The sequence below is a fragment of the Podarcis muralis genome, chromosome 7 (genome assembly GCF_964188315.1).
Source record: "Podarcis muralis chromosome 7, rPodMur119.hap1.1, whole genome shotgun sequence".
Lineage (NCBI taxonomy): Eukaryota > Metazoa > Chordata > Lepidosauria > Squamata > Lacertidae > Podarcis > Podarcis muralis.
The window spans coordinates 43883625-43902661 of record NC_135661.1 but is presented as its reverse complement, the minus strand read 5'-3'; the positions used below and the strand labels follow the sequence as shown (position 1 = coordinate 43902661).

Sequence of the window (19037 nt, the reverse complement as noted above, 5' to 3'; positions counted from 1 at the left end):
CGTTTCGCTTGAGGAAAAGGCAGCCTGGATTAAAAGAGGATTTTGCAAGCTTATTACACAGGCCCAATAAGGCAGGCCTGCAGCTAAGATTTCTAGCAGGTTGAGACAGACGGATTTGGTTCAACTGCAGCCCCAAGTGCTTGGCGTTAATTTGGCTGTAGGTTCCCACGAAGGGAGCGAAGCCCTCGCGTGGCCCAGAGTCCTTCTTGATGTCGAGGCTTTGCTGCTGATCCTTGGGCTGTGGAAGGCTATTTTTGACATGAGCAGACGTAATCAGCAGTGATCCCGGACTCCTGAGGACATCTCTGTTACGGAATAAACTCTTTGCGGCTCCAGCACCTTGGGGACAGGAAGGGATGTCTGTTGCAGGAATAGCCAAATCTTCTGCCTTGCCCGAGTTAAGCTAAGCGGCCTGCCTCCACCTGCTCCTTCGAGTCTGGGTGGAACAAACAGTGCCAGGTCTTAAGTCAGAACGCAACTTCGGCATGAGGCAGAGCTCTGTAGGGGGCCCAGTGTTCAACTGTCGAATATGCATTCAATATTGGCACCTGCACCTGGAATATTTGAAGGAAGCAAATAACCCTGGACCTGCTGAGATAACAAGGCATGGCTTCCAAACAGTGTAAAAGCCACACAATGTCTCTTGTTAAGCAAAATGGCTATCTCAGTGAAGATTTAGACTTTACATTGTCTAGTCTGGGCTTAAGGCCCACCCTCTGCCACAGCATTGGGTAAGTTGTACTCTCAAAGCTTCAAGTCCCCCATCTATAAAATGGGAACAATACCAACTTGTTTCAAAAGGGAATTCATTGGGAGAGTCAAGCACAACAGACTATAAATGATTTTGCAAATTTGTTACAGGAGCTGCTCTAACAGACCTTTGTATTGGCCTCGTTTTTATTTATTAACTAGGCCTTCCTCCCATTATTTGGGGGGGGGGAAACCCACATATTTGTGAACGTATGGAATTGTCTTTATTTAAAGTAATAATTTCTGAACTGTAATGCTGAGAGAACAAACAATTCAGTATCTAATAAGGGTGGTTTGTTTTCTTCAAAATGGCCACTGGATTTAAAAACAAACAAACAGGCTCAATCTATGCAATAAATCTATACAACAATAACTACAGTGCCATGACTACAAGACCGTCATCTGACACCTAGAAAAGAACATGAAGGAAAACAGGCGAGGAAGGAAAGCTCACAGCTGGAAGAGAGACGGCACTTGAGTCAAGCCCATCTTCAGTCAGATTTATTTTGATCATTTCAATTACAGCGAAGGACACAGCAGGCTATCAGTCCAACAGCTTCACCCAGCAGCATAACGCTACTCTCTCCTCACCCCCACCCTGAAACTCAAAACATATCATTTCAGCCCTGTAGCCACTTTCTTCTCACCCCCTCTGGAAACTTAGGACCATCCCCGCCCCCACTTCGGGAGAAACACAGACGTCAAGGTCAGGCAAAGCATTGTTCTTCTTCCTCACTGGCTGGACTCATGGTTTCTGCTTGATGGGGCTGAAACCAGTTTGCCTAGTCTGGGAGAGTACTAGAATTTGCTGCCACCATAGCCATTTGGAGGAGCAGAGACAGGCACATGGTAGACCGAGACTGGGGAGGACACCTGCAAGAACACTCGCTCTAATACATGCTCAGCCTGCACAGCAGCCAAGAAATTGAGTGAAAAAAATTAGCAAGTCCCCCATTTCAAATCTTGCCACGGCGGTGCTAGGCTGGCCTCCTCTCTCTGTCTCGCCTTCAGCGATACTGACGCACCTTCCAAGGAGCATTGTGTAACGTGGTTGAAGCCCTTTGAACACTCAAAAGCCCTGTACAAATGCCAAGTACTCTTTTTTATTATTAAAAAGGGACAAACAAAGGCACCGGCAGACGAGTCTCTTCCATAGCAGCCTGGCCCCTTCTGCTGACTTCCACCCATTCAGGTTCAAAGCTACTTGTGGAGTCTTTGCTGGTATCTTGGAGGTTAATCATTGTCTGAGAAGAACATTCATTCCAGCCTAGATCCCAAGGTCAAAGCCAACTTCGTTAGCCTGATAACGCTGTGGAGGAAAGGAGCGAGCTCAAGGGCCCAGAGGAGGGGAGGAGGAAGGAGGCATGGGAGTTGGCTGGGTTCCCAAGACCTGCTGGTTGTCTCTCCAGTCATTCACTTGCTTTGGATCAGAGGAGGAGGAGGAGGAAAGGGGATGCTTTCAGCCCACCTGAGCTGTTGCTTCTCCGGACTATCGCAGTTGGGAGGGCAACACTGCCGCCTTGCAGGTTTTTGCTCTTTTCCTGCGTGACAGTCCTTGCATGGAACAGCCATGGCAGGGCTGGGACAGGTGCCTTTACGTGCCAAACTTCTTTAGATAGACAGGCGGGGGCAGCTGTGCCTTGATGTCTGCCAGAGACCGCTCCACCACCACCAGGCAATTCTTATCCAACAGGTCCACAAACAGCAACGGCTGCCAGGGGGAAGAAGAAGGGAGGAGAGTTAGAATAAGCAGAGGTTGGCAGTTGGCAACCTTTGGACAGAATGGGCTCAAGACAGGGTGTCATCTTGTGCCCAACACATGTTGCCTGTGGACATGCAATTATTTTCATGCTACAAAATATCAGCTGCCCAGATAGGCCAGCAGCAAAAGCCCTTCTCACAGCCATTCCAGGACACTCTCGTCAATACCTAAAGAGAGCCCTGTTGAATCAGACCAAGGGAAGCCATCTACTCTGGCATCCCATAGCCTACAGTGGTCAATCAAATGCCTCTCAGCTGCTCTGTTGATACTCCCTGGTGTTAAGCAACAAGCTGCCTCTGAACAGGAAGGATGGTGCTTTTAGTAGCCACTGGGAGACTTCTCCCCCTTGTGTTGGCGATAGAGTCTCGCCACACTCACTCTTTTTGCCTCTGCCACCCTTGTTCAAGAAATCAAAGGCAGTGGGCTTATGATGCCTGTTGTCTTCTGTCATTTATTGCTCTCTCATTGTGCTCAGTGTAATGTGGGACTGACACACCCCTCCTTGTGCCATGTGGCTACTTGGGATTTGAAAAATAGGCTGGCAGGCTTAACAGCAGCCCTGCTCCTTATGGGACACTTGGATTTTCTAGCAACAGAGGAAACAGCTCTGTGGCCTTGGCAATGAAGCTGTACTTCCCTGCCACAGATGCACCTCTCTCTGGCCCAGAGGCACCAGCTTCATTGCCAAGCCAACCGGAGCATGGCTTGGAGTAGTGATGGCCCCAACGTACCTGGCTTTAAAAGAGAAGTAGGCGAATTCATGGAAGAGAATAAGGCTATGTTCTCCGTCCACTGTCAGAGGCAATATCCTTCTGAATAATGCCTGCTGCTGGGAACCACAAGGGGAGAGGGCTGCTGTTGCACTCAGGTCCTGCTTGTGGGCTTCCCTTTGGAGCAACTAGGTGGCCGCTGTGAGAACAGGACAGTGGGCTAAATGGTCCCCTTTGGTCTGGTCCAGCAGGGCTGTTTTGAGGCTGGAAGCACTCTACTTCTGGTCAGGCCAGGGTTGGCCTTCAACCATGCCAGCACCCTGGTCAGGGCATTGCTGGTACTCCCCAAATGTTTCTCCATGGATTTGTAAAACCCACTTTCAGAGTCCTCTCAGCCAGCTCCAGACCTGATGGCAGCTCCCTGCATCCCTGAACCATGCACTGGGGGGGGGGGAGTGTTTCCTGGGTCCAGTGGGGTGGGGTGCAGATGCACAAAGACGAACCTGGTACTTTCTGCAGAACTTGAAGGGCCTGGAGCCACAGGGAGGAACCTTGGAGTACTGTGCATGGGACTGCTGGTCATTCAAGAAGGCAGAGTCATCAGGCTGCGACTGGAGAGAGAAAAGGCAGTGTTACTGAGGGCACAGGGAAGCTGTGGTTGTCAGCTTCACAGATGTTTCAGATCATATCCCGTTTCACAAAGCTGTGGAGAACAAGCAGTGCAGCTAATTTGCCTCGGAGCTGTGTTGCACTCTCTGCCAGGACAAAAATGACCCAGCTAAGTCCCCCTGCTGGAAACAGCCTCCAGGTCTACCTATTGTAGCCTATGAGCTGGAGCAATCTGTAATCCTCCCCAGACTCCCGGAGCCTTTCTTAGACATGTCAGCCAGCTTTGCGCCCCCACCTCCCCCCAAACTTCCATGATTGTAACCCACAGAAGTCCCTCTACCAGGACAAAATGGATGTGCCATCACTGACCCAGAGGTGATGTTTGAACCTGTGATGGTCCCTTATTCTAACTGATGCTCCACCTGTCTATTATGATTGGCAGCAGGGAGGTAGCAGGCTCTCCAGGGTCTTGGGCATACAGAATCATAAAAGTTGTAAGGGAGCTCAAAAGGTCATCGTCCAACCCTCTGAGGATGCAGGAAAGCCATGCCCTTGACATCCTTGACAGGTTTCCATCCAGCCTCTGCATAAAAACCTGTAATGAAGGAGAGCCTGCTACCTCCCTGCTGGTTCCAAACAGCTCTAACTGGGTGGTATTCAACTCATGAGTAGACATACCTAGATTAGTCATGTCCATTAACTTAGTGTACCTATGAGCAGGACAAGAGTTTAATACCACCCACTGCTAGGATGCCCTTACTAGCATTTAGCTGAAAGAACATCAACACCATTCCCTTGAAGCACATTTAAACCATGTGGCTGCCCCCCTCCCCAAGAATCCTAGGAACTGTAGTTTGTGAAGATTGCTGGGAACTGTTGGTCTGCAAGGAGAAAATTAAAAAATCTTTGGGGGAAGCCATGTATGGTGCAGATGTGACCTAAATCTCTTCCTTGACATTTGAACCCATCGGTTTGATGGATCACCTACTCTGAATGGAAAGTCTTCCCCTCTCTACACCAGCCCTTCCCAGCGCTTTCCTCAAAGGACTTTCTTCAGGCCCCTCGCAACTTTCACCGCTCTCCTCTGCCACATTCCATCTTTCTGTAGCAAATTGTGGTGTCCAAGAATGGGACACAGCGACTCCAGGTGAGGCCCGACCAAAGCAAGACCTCTCAGTACCTGCCACTGAGCTTTTGGGCATTCCTCGCCCTGGTACCCTTGCAGACAAGTCTAGGAATGGGCTGGGTGTGACCAGTGGCTCAGACAACAACAGGTGCTGTGCACCCTTGTGTGGCAAACTGCCAATGGTCTGGTGCTGGAACCTTCCTCACCGTGGACCTATCCAGGATGCAGAACATGAATGTGTCATGCAGCAGAATGTGGGAGGCCTGCTGGGGGCTGAAGGCAATGTGGGTGATGGGTGTCTCCCGCAACTGCCAATTCTTGGGCAGCCCGAGCTTCTGTATCTTCCGGCTCCAGGGGGTGTATTCTTTGTTGGTGATGCTGAACTCAAACATCTGGGAAAGAGGAAGACAAACAACAGAGGGCTGGAGCAGCAGGTTTGTTAAGCAGGGGCTCAGCCCCATAAAGCACTTGTTTTTAATTGTGAACTTAAGAGAGCCTGGCTGCTGGATCAGGCCAAAGGGGGCCCACCTAGTCCAGCATCCTGTTCTCACAGCAACCAAACAGCTGCCCCAAAGGGAAGCCCCCAAGCAGCACCTGCCTGTAATATTTCTCTAAGCCGCTCTGGGACCCTTGAAGGGTGGGCTACACACACAATTAATAAGCAAAGAGCAAAGTAACCTCTCCAGTGGAAACAAGACATTTCACCTGCCTTGGATCGAGAACTTACACTGCTGGCGGTCCCTACACTTGTACCAGGCAAACGATTCCCAGGATCTTCCCACCAGTATCCTCCTTGTGAGCAATTGGGACTGACTACAATAGTGGGGGCAAAACTCTTGTGCATACAGATGGAGCAAACTTCTCCCCGCCCCCCGGATTCTCTGTGTGCCTAGTGAGGCTTGGGAGGTGAAGTTGGCTGTGAAGGTCTTACCTGCTGATCTGAGTGGACGATCACAACATTATTGGTCCCTGGGTGAATGGCCAAAGCAGTCACCGGGCAGTCATATGCAGGCACCGTGCAATGAGGCTGGACAAGAGAGAGAGACAGTGGGGTTCACCAAGCCTTCCTCCCACCCAGGTGGCCCAGGCTGCCCCCTTCCCTTCATTGGGGCCGTATCATTGCACAGGAGCCCAGAAGGCTCTCAGAACTCTCAATCACCCTCATGGTGAGGATGCAACAAAGAATCCTGATGAACCTGCTTCACTTTTTCAGACCAAGCAGTTTCATCCTCTCACCACTGCAGGCAGGTTCTGCTTGGCTCACCTTGGCATCTTCCAAGTTGTAGATGTTGACTGCCCGATCACCACTAGCTGCAGCTAACCACTGGCCGTTGGCACTAACCGCCAGCAGGTATGCAGCTTCTGACGTCTCTGCAGGGATGCACGAGGAAAGTGGCTTTCAAAAGTTTTAAATGCATGTGTATTAATATGTGTATAGACATTTTTTTTACCCTGGCTTCACTTTAAAATATCACTTCAAAAGCCACTCATCTGCCCTAACCCCAGTGCTGGTAAGTATGTCCTGCTCTCCAAAAAGCCAATCTTACCTGAGCTGGGGCGGAGGATGTGCAGGTGTTTGCAGACTCCTGACTGCAAGAGCTTGAGGATGTGCACAGAACCGTTGTCCGATGCCACAAAGAGCCTGGTGGAGTCCTCAGAGAAAAGGAGGTGGTGGGCTGAGCGAATCCCCTTTGGAATCTTAGCAACCTTTGGGAAGGCAAGGGTTAAGGGTCAGTGTGGCCAGCACTACCCTGAGGCCCCACCTCCCCTTCCCCCAACCCCCTTTCCCCCAAGGAGGCCCACTTGGAGAAGTCTAGAAAAGCATTTCCTGTTCCTTCCATCAACTTATAAGAATAAGTTACAAAATCTTAAAAGAACATAATAATTTTATCATTTAATCTGATTTTTACTTTTTTTGGATTGCATCCGTGTAAACTGCTTAGAGACTACTGTACTTAAGCTGTATCTATAGCTGGATCAGCCCACCTAGCCCAGCCTCCTGTTCTCTCAGGGGCCAATCAGATGCCCCAAAGGGAAGAAGACCACAAGCAGGACCAAGTGCAACATTCCTTGTTCATAATCCCCAGCAATATGCCTTCAAAGGTAGACTGTCTCCAATACCTGGGGGGGGGGGGGTGTCATGTGCACAGTCATCATTGCTAGTAGCCATTCATAGCCTTATCCTAAACAGATCTGACTGATCCCCCTTTGAAACCATGCAAGTTATTGGCCATTACTACAACCTGCGGCAGCCGACTCCATCATCTACCTATGCCCTGTGTGAAGAAGTTCTTCCTTTTGTCTGTCCAGAATCTCCCAACATTCAGCTTTCCCGGATGATGCTCTAGCATGCCCCAGACCAGAACACCCAGGCCAGAGTCTCCACCCTGCAGAATTCTCACTCACCCTCTTGATAGCAATATGGTCGCTGCTGAGCTGGACCTGGTGCAGATAGAACCTGGAAGTTGTGGAGTAGGCAATCCAGGAGCCACAGGGTGAGACGCAGCTGCTGGCAATGTGCTCAGGGTCCTAGGAAGGAATCCAGATGAAGGGAGAAGCTGAGCTAGGTTCCTCCAAAAAGATACAGGGGACTAAGAGAGATGAAACGGTGGGACTTGCTACCTCTGGAGACTCAGCAAAATCAACATGTTGCAAGATTGCCTTGAGTTGGCTTGGGAACAACTACAGTTAAGCAGATGTAGGGGAACCATAGCAAGCAGAAAAGCAGAGGGGGAAGCACCAGGGTCAGCTGAACAGGGACGAGACAGGCTCTTGTGCTCCCTGAAATAAGATTCTTATTTAGTTCAACATGTTTCAGAGTTGAAACTCCTTCACCGGGAGCTCTGAATGCTTGTAAATTCCTTGATCCTTAAAGAAACAAAAACTTACTCTGTATGCCTGAACTAAAAGCAGTTTCAAACTATGAGGCTGTAAGGTGTTTTCTTTATTTCTGTATCCAGAAAGTCTTGTAGATTTTTTGAAGCTCTTTTCAGTTCAGAATAAGTCTCTTTAAGGTTCAAGGAATTTACAAGCATTTGCAGGCTCAACTCTGAAATGTATTGAGCTAAATAAACATCTTATTTCAGGGAGCACTGTCTCCTCTCTGTTCTAATGCAAAAAAACCCATAGCCTGCTTTTGCACAAAACTGTTTGTATCTGAAATGGAGATATTTCCTGCACAATTCATGCCCACAGGGCATGTTGAGAATCTGAAGCATCCACAATCAAGAGGGGACAATAAATCATGGCTCCCTCACCTTGGCCTTGAGCTGGAGAAGGTGTTCTGGGGGACAGGAGACAGGCAGGACTTCACCAGCCTTTCCTGGAACAAGAACCAAGAGCATCTTTACACATCAAGTCTCTCTAGGATGTCCTAATATGTGAGGGGACTGCCAAGCTTCCCAGCAGCCCAAAGCTCTTGCTGCACCTGCTGGAAAGGGCAGCCTGGAGCTCAACACAGGCCCAGGTGACCAAGGGACATGTCTCCTCTAGGGGCACCTCAAACACACCAGACCATCAAGGCTCTGAAAGCAACGTTTGCTCTCACCTGCTGTGTTGGTGGCTCCAAGTCGCCAAAGCTCCAGATGTTTTGGGTATTGGAAGAGGAGGAGGCGGGCTATCCGGGCACAGGAGACAAGGCACCTCTGCAAGAGGGAAAAGAAGTGGCAGGTGAGAAGTGGGGTGGGGGAGCAGAGTTTGCATGGCTTGGCCCTGCGTCCTTCTAGTAAACAGGACCACTGCAGGAAGGAAGAAGCTATGAGAAGCCATCTGTGAGAAGAGAAGGCATTGCTAGATAGCAGGCGCCAATCCCGCTACTCACGTGAGGGAAGGTGACTCTCTGGAGGGTAGATTCATTAGAATTGGGATCCAAATTCTCCATGAATTGTCGGATCACAAGTTCCCCGTCCAGACCTAAATGAGAAGGGAAAAAGCCAGGGTGGTATAGTGGTTACAAATCCCCACTCGGCCATAAAGATCGCTGGGTGGCCTTCAGTCAGTCACTATCTCTTAGCCTAACCTACCTCACAGGGTTGTTGTGAGGATTAAATGAGGAGGAGAACCAGATGCACCACCTTGAGCAACTGGGAGCAAAAACTGGGATATAAAATAAATAAATAAATAAATAGGGGTGCAAACCAGGTCAAGATGCATCAGATTACAGCACCTTCTATAGGCGCTATGTGCACACACCAGATCAAACTACTGGTTCTCCTAGACCAGTCGTTTTCAACCTTCTCACACCAAGGACCTGCTTTTAACCCAAATATGTTTTGGGGACCAATTCCTTAATCTTTTGCCATATACAGTCATACCTCGGGATGAATACAATTCAGCTTAAATATTTTCAGGTTGCGCTTCGCAGCGACCCGGAAGTAACGGAGCGTGTTACTTCTGGGTTTCACTGCTTGTGCATGCACAGACACTCAAAATGACGTCACGTGCATGCACAGTGAAACGCAACCCGCGCACTCGCATCTTACGTTCGCTTCAGGATGCGAACGGGGCTCCGGAATGGATCCCGTTCGCATCCAGAGGTACCACTGTATTTGCATAGTGGAAGTGCTCGTGTTGTGACCCACCATGGATCAGACAGTGACCCATTAGTTGAAGACCAGTGACTTGGACCAATGTTGTCTACTTTGACTTGGTCTCAGGAGGAAGAGGGAGGCCTTTCCCATCACCTCCTACCTACGTGGTCCTTTTTAAATGGGCATCTGGGGATGGAACCCATGAACTTCTGTATGCAAAGCAGGTACTTTACCACAAAGCAATCAAACACACACACACACACACACACGATTGCAGTGAACTCTACCTCCAGAGATGAATGTTGTTGCAAGATGTGCTACTGTCCGCACATCATGGGTGTGGTGCTTAAAGGGCCTTGTTCGCACCCACTGGAGCTCAGCACTGTCTAGCTTAACCGGTAGCAGCTGGAACTGATATACCATCCCCTCCGAAGTGCCAACCAAAATACTGTCTTCTGCCTGTGGAAAAAGTTGGGCAAGCTAAAGGTTTGCAGGGAGGAAGTATTGATGGCAGAGAACAGGTCAATGCAGAACCTCATGCAATGAAAATAAGTGAAGTGACGCACACTGAAGTCACATTACACAGACCAAGGGCTGCCATGTTGGCTCAGACCATAGATCCATCAAGCTCAGCCTCCTGGCCACCAACAATGGTCAGCTGGATGTCCCAGTCAAGCTCAGATTCAGCACAGAACAATGTCATTTCCCTGAATGGCCACATGTACACACTCAGGTTTTTAGAGGCTCTGGATAACACACAAAGTGCTTTTATCTGCCACAAAGTCTTGATTTAAATGAATTTCTGATAGCTAGCATCATATCATCACAGGGCCAAGAGTTCAAGAGCAACCTACGCCAACCTGGGACCCTCCCAATCTGGTGGACTACGGCTCCCTTCAGCGCCATGGTTGGCAAAGGCTGCTTGGGAATAAGCTGTCCTCCAATGAGGACTCTGCTCACACAATCCCCTAGGATAGCTGTCTATCTCCCCCTGAGGAGTAAGAAAGTTTGCCTTGGGTTGCAACTTTCCAAATCTTGGACCGTTGTTATTCTGCAGATCAATTACACACTCCCCGTGTTCTGCCACATAAGTGACTCCTGCTTTCCTTTCTGCTTGTCAAGCTCAAGCAAACGCTGCCGCCACCCTCCCCTGCCCCCAGTGCTGCTGCTCTGCCTTTAACATGCAACTTACCTCAGACCCAGCCAGGCAAAGCACGGCTGACTTGCTGATAGGGTGGCTCCACAGCAGCGTCCCCATCTCCGAGTCCCAGAACTGCACCTTCCCAGCAGAGTCCGCGCTGACAATTGTGCCATCCGAAAGGAAGAGTATGTCCCACACCACCACAGGCAACCGCTTGCGGGACCCTCTGAAGCACCGGTCCACGAGGATCCGCTGGACAGCATGGCCTGCAAAGGAGGCACCAGGCTCGCTCAGGGTCTGCTTAGCCTCAGCTGCCAACAGTCACCCCAAACCAAGCAGGCCTTTACACGGCCTTAAGGAAAGCCCCTTTGCTCAAATGCTAACAGGGCGCTACGGGGAGGGTCACCAACGTGGCACAAGTAGGTCACCTCTGCCTGCCCAGGGTTCCTCCTCCTGCTGAAATGAGGACTGAAAGAAGCACCCCGCTGTAGCCAACAGAAGAGGTGTGAGGAAACTCTGGCCCTACAGATGTTGCTGAAGTATAACTCCCATCACCCCCGGCAACTGGCCATGCTAGCTGGGGCTGATGGGAGTTGTAGCTCAGTCACTTCTGGAAGGCTAAAGGTTCCCCACACCTGCAACAGAATATGCTACAGCAGGTATATGATGCCTGCAAGAGTTTCTGCAGTATGCAAATATGCCCACAGGCCCCAAAAGGCTGGCAAACCCTGCTCTCCAGGCAGAGCAGAGGCTCTTTCTCATAATGTGCCATCAAAGTGGAGATGCCAGGAATTGAACCTAACGTCTTTGGATTGCAAAACATGTGCTCTGTCACTGAATTATGGGTCCCTCTCTAATGGAAGGGAGTTCACCAGCTTTGGGCAAGGCAGCCAGTATTGCCCTCTCCTTGCCACTGAACCTGGGTGTATGGAAGGGACACAGTCAAGAGGGTGCAGTCCTTGATTCTTAATGGCCACCACAGACCAAAATCATGAAGGTGAAGCTTGTTTGGACAAGCTGATCTCTATCTCTCTCTCTCTCTCTCTCTCTCTCTCTCTCTCTCTCTCTCTCACACACACACACACACACACACACACACACACACACCATATTCCTGGCCCCAGCACAAAACATGCCTAACTCCAGAACTCACCTGATTTGACATCAAAGACACGGATGATGTTAGTGGAGCCAGCTACAATCTTGGTCCCTGATGGATGCCAGGAAAGGGACAGGGTGCGTCCTGTAAGGTAAGGTGGGGCAGAAGAGGAGAGTCTCAGATATAAGACGTACCAACTCAAACTCATTTTGGGGGTGGGAGCAGGTAGATGAGGCTCGGAGGAAAATGCAAATACAAGAAGCTGCCTTACACCAAACCAGACCACTGGTCTTTGTAGGTCCTTGCTATCCAAAATGACAGGCAGAGGCTCTCCAAGATTTCAGACATTCCCAACCCTTCCTGGGGATGCCAGGGGCTGAACTTGGGACCCTGTGCATTCAAAGCATGTGCTCTACCACTGAGCCAAGTGCTCTCCTTGCATCCTGAAGAGGCTTTCCTCTGCAAGCAACAAGAAATCAGGCTCCCTACCCCTCCTGCAAGGGACGCGGGTGGCGCTGTGGGTTAAACCACAGAGCCTAGGGCTTGCTGATCAACAGGTCGGTGGTTCAAATCCCTGTGACGGGGTGAGCTCCCGTTGCTCGGTCCCTGCTCCTGCCAACCTAGCAGTTCAAAAACACGTCAAAAGCAAGTAGATAAATAGGTACTGCTCCGGTGGGAAGGTGCACAGTGTTTCCGTGTGCTGCTCTGGTTCGCCAGAAGCGGTTTAGTCCTGCTGGCCACATGACCCGGAAGCTGTACGCCAGCTCCCTCGGCCAATAAAGTGAGATGAGAGCCTCAACCCCAGAGTCAGTCACGAGTGGACCTAATGGTCAGGGGTCCCTTTAACTTTACCCCTCCTGCACATGGACTCAGAGCTCATCCTGTTGGTGATCATGACCCCCACATGCACCCCCACCCACAACCAACCTTTCTGTCGGTCCAGCTGCCTCTCAAACTCGATTCTCTCTGGTAAGATGTTGAAGAGCTTAATGGTTCCATCATCACAGCCAAGCTGCAAGAACAAGAGAGAGGGTCAGTAGCCTGTTCAGAATCCTGTCTGGTAGACAGCCAAGAGTCCAGGGCTTTGCCCAATAATTTGAGCTCTGACTGACCAAACTACGACACAAACACAGAAACAGAGGCCAAGCTGGTGCTGGAGAAGCACCTTACTACTCACAAGGAAAGAATTTAAGCCTCAGGAAGCAGGACACTGAGTGGAGAAGAGAATTAAATGCAGAAAGTTGAAGAGCTGGAGGGAGCTTTATACGCTGTTTAATCCAAACCCCTGATTGATGTTGGAAATCCAGAGAGCAGGAGCATCCCCTAGAGAGAGATGGCTGTCTAGCCCCTGTTGGAAGACACCCAAGACAAGGGAGTGCCCACCCCTGCAGGTAATTGATCCAATTGTCAAACTGCACTAACTGTCAATAAGCTTCTCCTAATGTGCATGTGAAATAAACCCTCCTGTCAAAGTGTATATACCAAAATTACTAGTTATTACAGATATCAAATGATGTATAGTAAAGTGCATTGCTTAGATTGGTGACCAAAAGTAAAAGGTATTTTGTATTAATAACAATTAGAATTTATAGGAATTTATAGGAAAGGGAGGCAGGGGAGGTGAAAAATTAAAATATGTACTTAACGCACACCAGACTGTGCTGTTAATTAGTTGTACCATATGCCTCATTATTTGTGTAATCAATAAAGTCATACCATACTGATAAAAAATTGTTGTGCTTCTTTTGGCCTCTTGCTGCTTCAATTTTTCCAATAACGCTGTTTGTTAAATTGCATTATACCATTGGTCCATAGTTAATAACTGCAATGATTTTCATGTCCTGGCAATAGTTGTTCTTGCAGCAGTTAATGGATGTGTTATGAGTTCTTTGTTTCTAATTTGCAAAATATTGTGACTATACAAGCTAAGTACACCCAGTCCTGGGGTGATGTGGACTGTCTGCCTTGCAATAAAATATATTTATTTAAATACATTTCCCCAGAATCCCCCCCCCCCCCCAGTAATCCATTCTATTAACATCATTTGGGGTTTTATCACTGCCTTCTGAGAAGCTGGCTAGCTTTCTGGTTTTGCATCATCTATAGATGTAGTAAAATATTCCTTATTGAAATATATAAAAAAATAAAAAAAATGCCCAGTAGCACCTTAGATACCAGCTAAGTTTGTTCTTGGTATAAGCTTTCCTGTGCATGCACACTTCTTCAGATACATCAGATGCACACGAAAGCTTATACCAAGAACAAACTTAGTTGGTCTCTAAAGTGCTACTGGACAATTTTTTTTAATTTTTTTATATATTTTGACTGCGTCAGACGAACACGGCTACTTACCTGGATCTACACCCCTTATTGTTCTAAATCATCAGGTGCTATTCCCTCCTCTAAGGGATGTTCTCTTGCTAGCCAAGACTTCGTTACCACATTTTCAAGCTGCCCCTCTCTGGGATACTAGGGGCACCTACCGCCAATTGAGTCCCAGTTGGATCAGCCACCATGCTCCAGATAGGACCTCCAAAAGCATCCAACGAATATTTGACATTCAGCTTCTCCAAGTTGTATTCAACAATTTCCCCACTGAGACCTGCACCAAAGAGCCGGTCTCCTGCTGCCCAGCAGAGCGCCTCTGGGATCCTCGTATCGTGGCCAGCAATGACCTGGAGAGATAAGTCATAGGTAAGGGGAAGGTGCAGGACCCCTAAACCAAGAGGCAATCCTGAACAGTTTTCTGGTTTAAGGAAAGGTGTTTCTTGTAGGCTTTGGGTGTCAATGGCCTCCTTTTAACACACATACACAAACTTTAGCTGGGAGGAATCACACAAAGGATGAACCTGTGCTGGGCTCAGACTGGAGAACTTTGCAGCCAGAAACCCCAAACACTGATATACCTCCTGATTACAGAAGTAAAGTACAGAGAGGCTTGGTGAGTCACCTGTGCCACCCACCCTCTTGCCCCAAAGAATGCCCAGCAAATAGTTGTTTTAGCCAGGGCATCCCCCAGGGAAACAATTCTTTGGGGCTCCAATTCCCAGCCTCAGCGGAGCCAAAGGGCTCTCTGTCACTGTGAGCTCAGCTGTGTCTGGATAAGCTAGTATTACTTCACGGAGGAAAGAACTAGCTTGTGGAACTCAAGGCCACAAGATCTGGGGTCAGACAATGGCTAAGATGCCATTAAAACCTCACAGAGGTGGAGACCTGTCAAATAGGTGCCAGGTGGAGCCCTCATGTGCACGGGCAGTCTACCCCGGGAGCCAGAGTCACCTTCTCCTGGAACATGTTGGCCTGCAGGTCGTAGATCTCGAGGGAGCCGTCGAGGCGGCCCACGGCCAGGCGGTGGTGAGAAGGGCGGGACGCAGCCACGCACCGGATCCCGGACGGCACAAAGGCGAAGAGCCGTGCGCGGTGCACCTCGAAGTCGACCATGGCAGGCAGGGAATAGCACCGGTCGAGCGTCCGGAGAGCGCGGAGACAGAGCGAAGCGAGCCCGGTTTCCACGTGCGCGCCGCCCCTCTAAGCCCGGAAGCGGAAGTCATCTAGGGGCGAGGGGCTGGACTTCCGGGGCTTCGGCGAGGCGGGAGGTTCAGGAGATTCTGAGTGAGGTGCGTGGCGGAGCTGGCGGGGGGGGGAGCAAGAAAGAAAAGCGGCGAGAGCGCTCTTGAGCACGTGCAGAGTGCCGCTCCAACAGAGGCCCCGGGGCGCGGAGTTTCTGGATCCCCCGGCGTCCAGGGATGAGGGTGACTCTGAGCGCGTGCAGAGTTCCTGTCCTTTGAACAAGCGCAGGGAAGCGGCTCGCCCTATTTGCTGGATGCTGCGGCTGCGTCAGTTTGCTCGCCTGAGGCTACCGTACTGGCCACCGCCCTCGGCATCGCAGGGCCAGAAAGAGGGGAGCCCGCGGGCGGGTCTTCGTAGGAAAGGGGGATCTCTGCCCGAGGTTGGCACTGCTGGGGGTGGGGGACTGCCCCTTAGCTGCCTCTGGGCCGGGAGCCCCGCTGGGATGAACGAGGGAGAATTGGGTCTTGCCCGTTCTCACCCCGCCTCCAAACCCCTTTTCTCCTTGTTGCAGAGGAACCGTGGGACGATGGTGCAGCTGGTCGTGTCCCGGTGAGTCTGCACTGGCTTCTAGTGGGGATGGTTCGGGAATGATCTCTTTGCTACACCTCGTGACCTATAACAGCTCTTCCCTTCCTCGTCTTTTCCTTGCAGGGATGGGGTTGGAGGTCTGGCGGAGTGGGTGCTGATGGAGCTCCAAGGCGAGCTGGAATCGCGATCTGGGGCTGGCCTAGCAGGGCGGCTCTTGGGGGACCTGCATTACACCAAAGAGGTGAGGGACTAGCCAGGTGCTTGCGGATGTGGGGGGAGTTCTTGGTTGAGGCTGGCTTCCTTCCATACCACTCTCTCTGCAAGGCTTGAGTGCCCCCACTGTCTTATCTCTCTCTCTCTCTCTAGGGAGTCCCTGTGCTCATTGTGGGGCACCACATCCTGTATGGTAAAGTTGTGCGTCTAGAGAAGCCCTTTGCCGTCCTGACCAAGCAAGCAGTGGCTGGGGGCGAGGCGAGCTTGGGACCAGGCCACTACTCAGTCACTGCCCTCATAAAGAAGAAGCTGCTCTTCAAAACCCGCCCCAAGCCCATCATCACCAATGTGGCCAAGAAAGCGTGAGGATGCTGCAGCCCACCTCCAAGCACACTGGTGCCTCGTTCGCATGGAGGAAGGTCTGCCTACTTCCTTGCAAAGTGCTGGGGACTGCGCCAAAAGGGACAAATCCTTTCCGCTTAGCCAGCTTGTTGGAACTCAGTGCCTTTCGTTCTGGGTTATGCAGTCTGTTATGTGAACCCAGCCCTTGGGAGAACTGCCTTATCTCAGATGCCAGCCTCTGTGGGACTAAAGCCAGTGTCTGGGAGAATCCAGCATCCATGCCCAGTGTGTTCAAATAGCCAGTGCTTTCCCCAAGAGCAGCTCAGCTGTGGGATTCAACCCGGTGTCTTTGCTAAAGTGCTGAGCCCCTTGCCCCAAAATCCAGAGACTGCTGAACAAATAAAAGTTATTGGGGCACCTGAGTAATATTAGCCAAATCTTCATCCCAGGGATGGAGGACTCTGCTCTGGGTTTCTGCTTAGATCCTTTTTCAAGGGCTGGTGACCTCTGCAAACCTGATGTCTTCTGGACTAACACTCCCACCAGTTCCAGTCAGCACTGATGACTCTCTACAGTTATCTCCTGCAGAAACTCAAGCCTCATTATGGTCCCTGCTGGTCACTTAGTTCTCCCTGGGTTCTTGATTCCATTCTTCAAGGAGCTCAGCACTCTTGGAGACCATAGCATTGTGCTTTTTGCCTCTTGGGTTCCTGGGGTGGGGGGAGCTCAGCCGTTGCTAAAGTGCCTTTTGAGAAATGGGCTTCTCTTTTTCAGACACTAGGAGATGATTAGGTTCTGATCTGCCTTTATTTTCTGTCTCTAGGACATTTTGGGGGAGGGGGTGACTATTGAAATCCAGTTCTTTGGGGAGGTCTTGTTGGCAAATAGGAAATCAGAATGGCTGAAAGGGAAATCAGGCTGAAATTTCTTGCAGATTTCAGCTAGCTTAGACCTGGTTCTTTGCCCCTGCCACTGTCTTCCTCCCACCCCACTCAAATTGTGTGCATATTGGTGAAGGGAGGGGATGGGCAGAAAAAGTCCCAAATATACTCTAGACCATCTTGTTTGCAAGGTATTTTTTATTGTAACAAATGCATCATAGTAAAAAAACCAAACAACCTTTATAAAAAATATGAAAATGCAGGTAAAAAATAAATAAGTTTACAAATAACTTTAAGCAATCAACTAGTGTTTGTTACCAAAGAGTACAAAAAATTCTACAAATTTCATTTTAAATAAGAGAAACCCAAACGGAGTAACATAGAAAAAGGGATGCAGCCCAGAGCAGGGAATTGAGGGGGAGCAAAGCCTGGCACCCTACCCACCCATTCCTCCACTCTCATGCCTGGGACCAGCGCAGGCCGCAGAGAACAGCACGGGCAGAAAGCAGCATTTCCAGACATTCGCAATTAGGAAGGATGCACAGCTGGAAAGAGGGACTTGAGGAAGCTCTCCATCTTTTGCCACAGTGTTTCTTGGGAGCAGCCTTTAAAGGCTGTCAGATACTCATGCACTCTCAACGCTAATCAGCCCTGTCCATACAACAGTTTTATTTGGCAGCTCTTTGCAGGGAGGCAGCTGCCTTAGGCAGGTTACAGAGCAAGCAGTTACTGTTTTACATGGCTCCCCCCAACAGGGCAGCCTTTTAAAAGGCAGGCTCTAGTGTGGGCTGCAAGCTCTCCTAGCCCGCAACGCAGCCATTCTTTCTTGCCAGGGAGCACCATACGCTCCCCCAGCCACCCAAAGAATTATTTTTCAAGCTGGTTGGGGCCCCTGGGAAACAGCTAGGCAATCAGCCCTTAGGGTGTGGGGTTATGCTGAATCCAGAGCAAGTGGGGTGGGAACCAGCCCTTTCTGGTGGCAGTTTTGGAAGGAGACATCTATCCCAGCTTCGTTTATACAGTCAGTCCCCAGCATACGAAAGTTCTTCACTAGTCTGTGCCTAGATAAAGGGAGCTTGCAGCCCAAGAGCCATTATTGCTTTCTTAGATGGCAGTGCAGACTCTATCTGCCTTCCAGAGGTGGCAGGACAGAATCGGCATTGGTGCCACTTTAGTCTTCCTTCCAGCCACATGGGCCCATGGAAGTAGCAAGCTGCCCTTTGCCCACTGCTTCCCTGTCTCATATTAGGGGCTTGTTTTTCTTGTTCCTGTCAATTCACATGAAGCAACATGGCAGGAGAGGCAGGAATTTCCAGGTACAACCTCGGATAGCATTCAGGACCTTGTGTGGGATGGGCAGAAAGAAAGCGGCAGAGAGAGAACTTGGAATTGGGGCAGTGGAACCCCTAGCAGCAGCAGCAGCAGCAGGACAAAGTCAGACTCAGCTTACTGGCCTGAGGCAGAAAGGAGTACAGGAAGATGGACACTGGTAAGGCTCCTGAACAGCACCAAGGCCAAAAGATAGATCAGGTGTCCTCTGTTCCTAGGAGGTGGCATGGTCATAGCACAGAATATTATTTTGGTACAGAAGTCTTGTGGAATCCTGAGAAGTTGCTTGGTTTTGTAAAAATCAGGTATCTAGCCTCATTGCTGATGAGCAAGTTTTGTATTTGGAAAAAACAAAAATCCAATACACTAAAAGACTGTGTGCCCACCTCCCTCATACCCCGCAAAAGCATATCTGGAGCAAAAGCATCCAAGTTACTTTTGCATCCCA

At 50.0% G+C, this 19037-nt stretch overlaps 2 protein-coding genes across 3 annotated transcripts; one reads left to right on the top strand and one right to left on the bottom strand.

Moving 5' to 3' along the window:
- Positions 1–1235: 1235 nt before the first annotated feature.
- Positions 1236–15285, bottom strand: UTP4 (UTP4 small subunit processome component). The gene is made up of 16 exons (XM_028739890.2): positions 15006–15285; positions 14210–14401; positions 12654–12738; positions 11781–11870; positions 10679–10893; positions 9774–9945; positions 8778–8869; positions 8505–8601; positions 8215–8279; positions 7364–7486; positions 6505–6664; positions 6222–6328; positions 5889–5984; positions 5164–5349; positions 3726–3833; positions 1236–2461 (listed from the first exon to the last, which is right to left on the bottom strand). The coding sequence occupies exons 1-16, from the start codon at positions 15165–15167 to the stop codon at positions 2345–2347; spliced, it is 2067 nt and encodes a 688-aa protein (XP_028595723.2). The 5' UTR covers positions 15168–15285; the 3' UTR covers positions 1236–2344.
- A 71-nt stretch (positions 15286–15356) lies between these two features.
- Positions 15357–17550, top strand: CHTF8 (chromosome transmission fidelity factor 8). 2 transcript variants are annotated; one of them, XM_028739895.2, is made up of 4 exons: positions 15357–15675; positions 15808–15845; positions 15948–16065; positions 16191–17550. In XM_028739895.2, exons 1-4 carry the CDS (start codon positions 15550–15552, stop codon positions 16401–16403), a joined length of 495 nt encoding a protein of 164 aa, XP_028595728.2. In that variant the 5' UTR covers positions 15357–15549; the 3' UTR covers positions 16404–17550. The 2 variants fall into 2 exon arrangements, with proteins under 2 accessions (XP_028595728.2, XP_077787769.1); XM_077931643.1 differs by having other exon boundaries at positions 15357–15845.
- Positions 17551–19037: the final 1487 nt, after the last annotated feature.

Coding starts and splice junctions, on each gene's coding strand:
- UTP4 (XM_028739890.2), bottom strand. CDS start 15,167: ATGGTCGACTTCGAGGTGCACCGCGCACGGCTCTTCGCCTTTGTGCCG. Junction 9,946..10,678: donor TTTGCCTGGCTGGGTCTGAG/GTAAGTTGCATG, acceptor CTTTTTCCACAG/GCAGAAGACAGTATTTTGGT. Junction 5,985..6,221: donor ACAACTTGGAAGATGCCAAG/GTGAGCCAAGCA, acceptor TCTCTTGTCCAG/CCTCATTGCACGGTGCCTGC.
- CHTF8 (XM_077931643.1), top strand. CDS start 15,550: ATGCTGCGGCTGCGTCAGTTTGCTCGCCTGAGGCTACCGTACTGGCCA. Junction 15,846..15,947: donor GTGCAGCTGGTCGTGTCCCG/GTGAGTCTGCAC, acceptor TTTTCCTTGCAG/GGATGGGGTTGGAGGTCTGG. Junction 16,066..16,190: donor ACCTGCATTACACCAAAGAG/GTGAGGGACTAG, acceptor CTCTCTCTCTAG/GGAGTCCCTGTGCTCATTGT.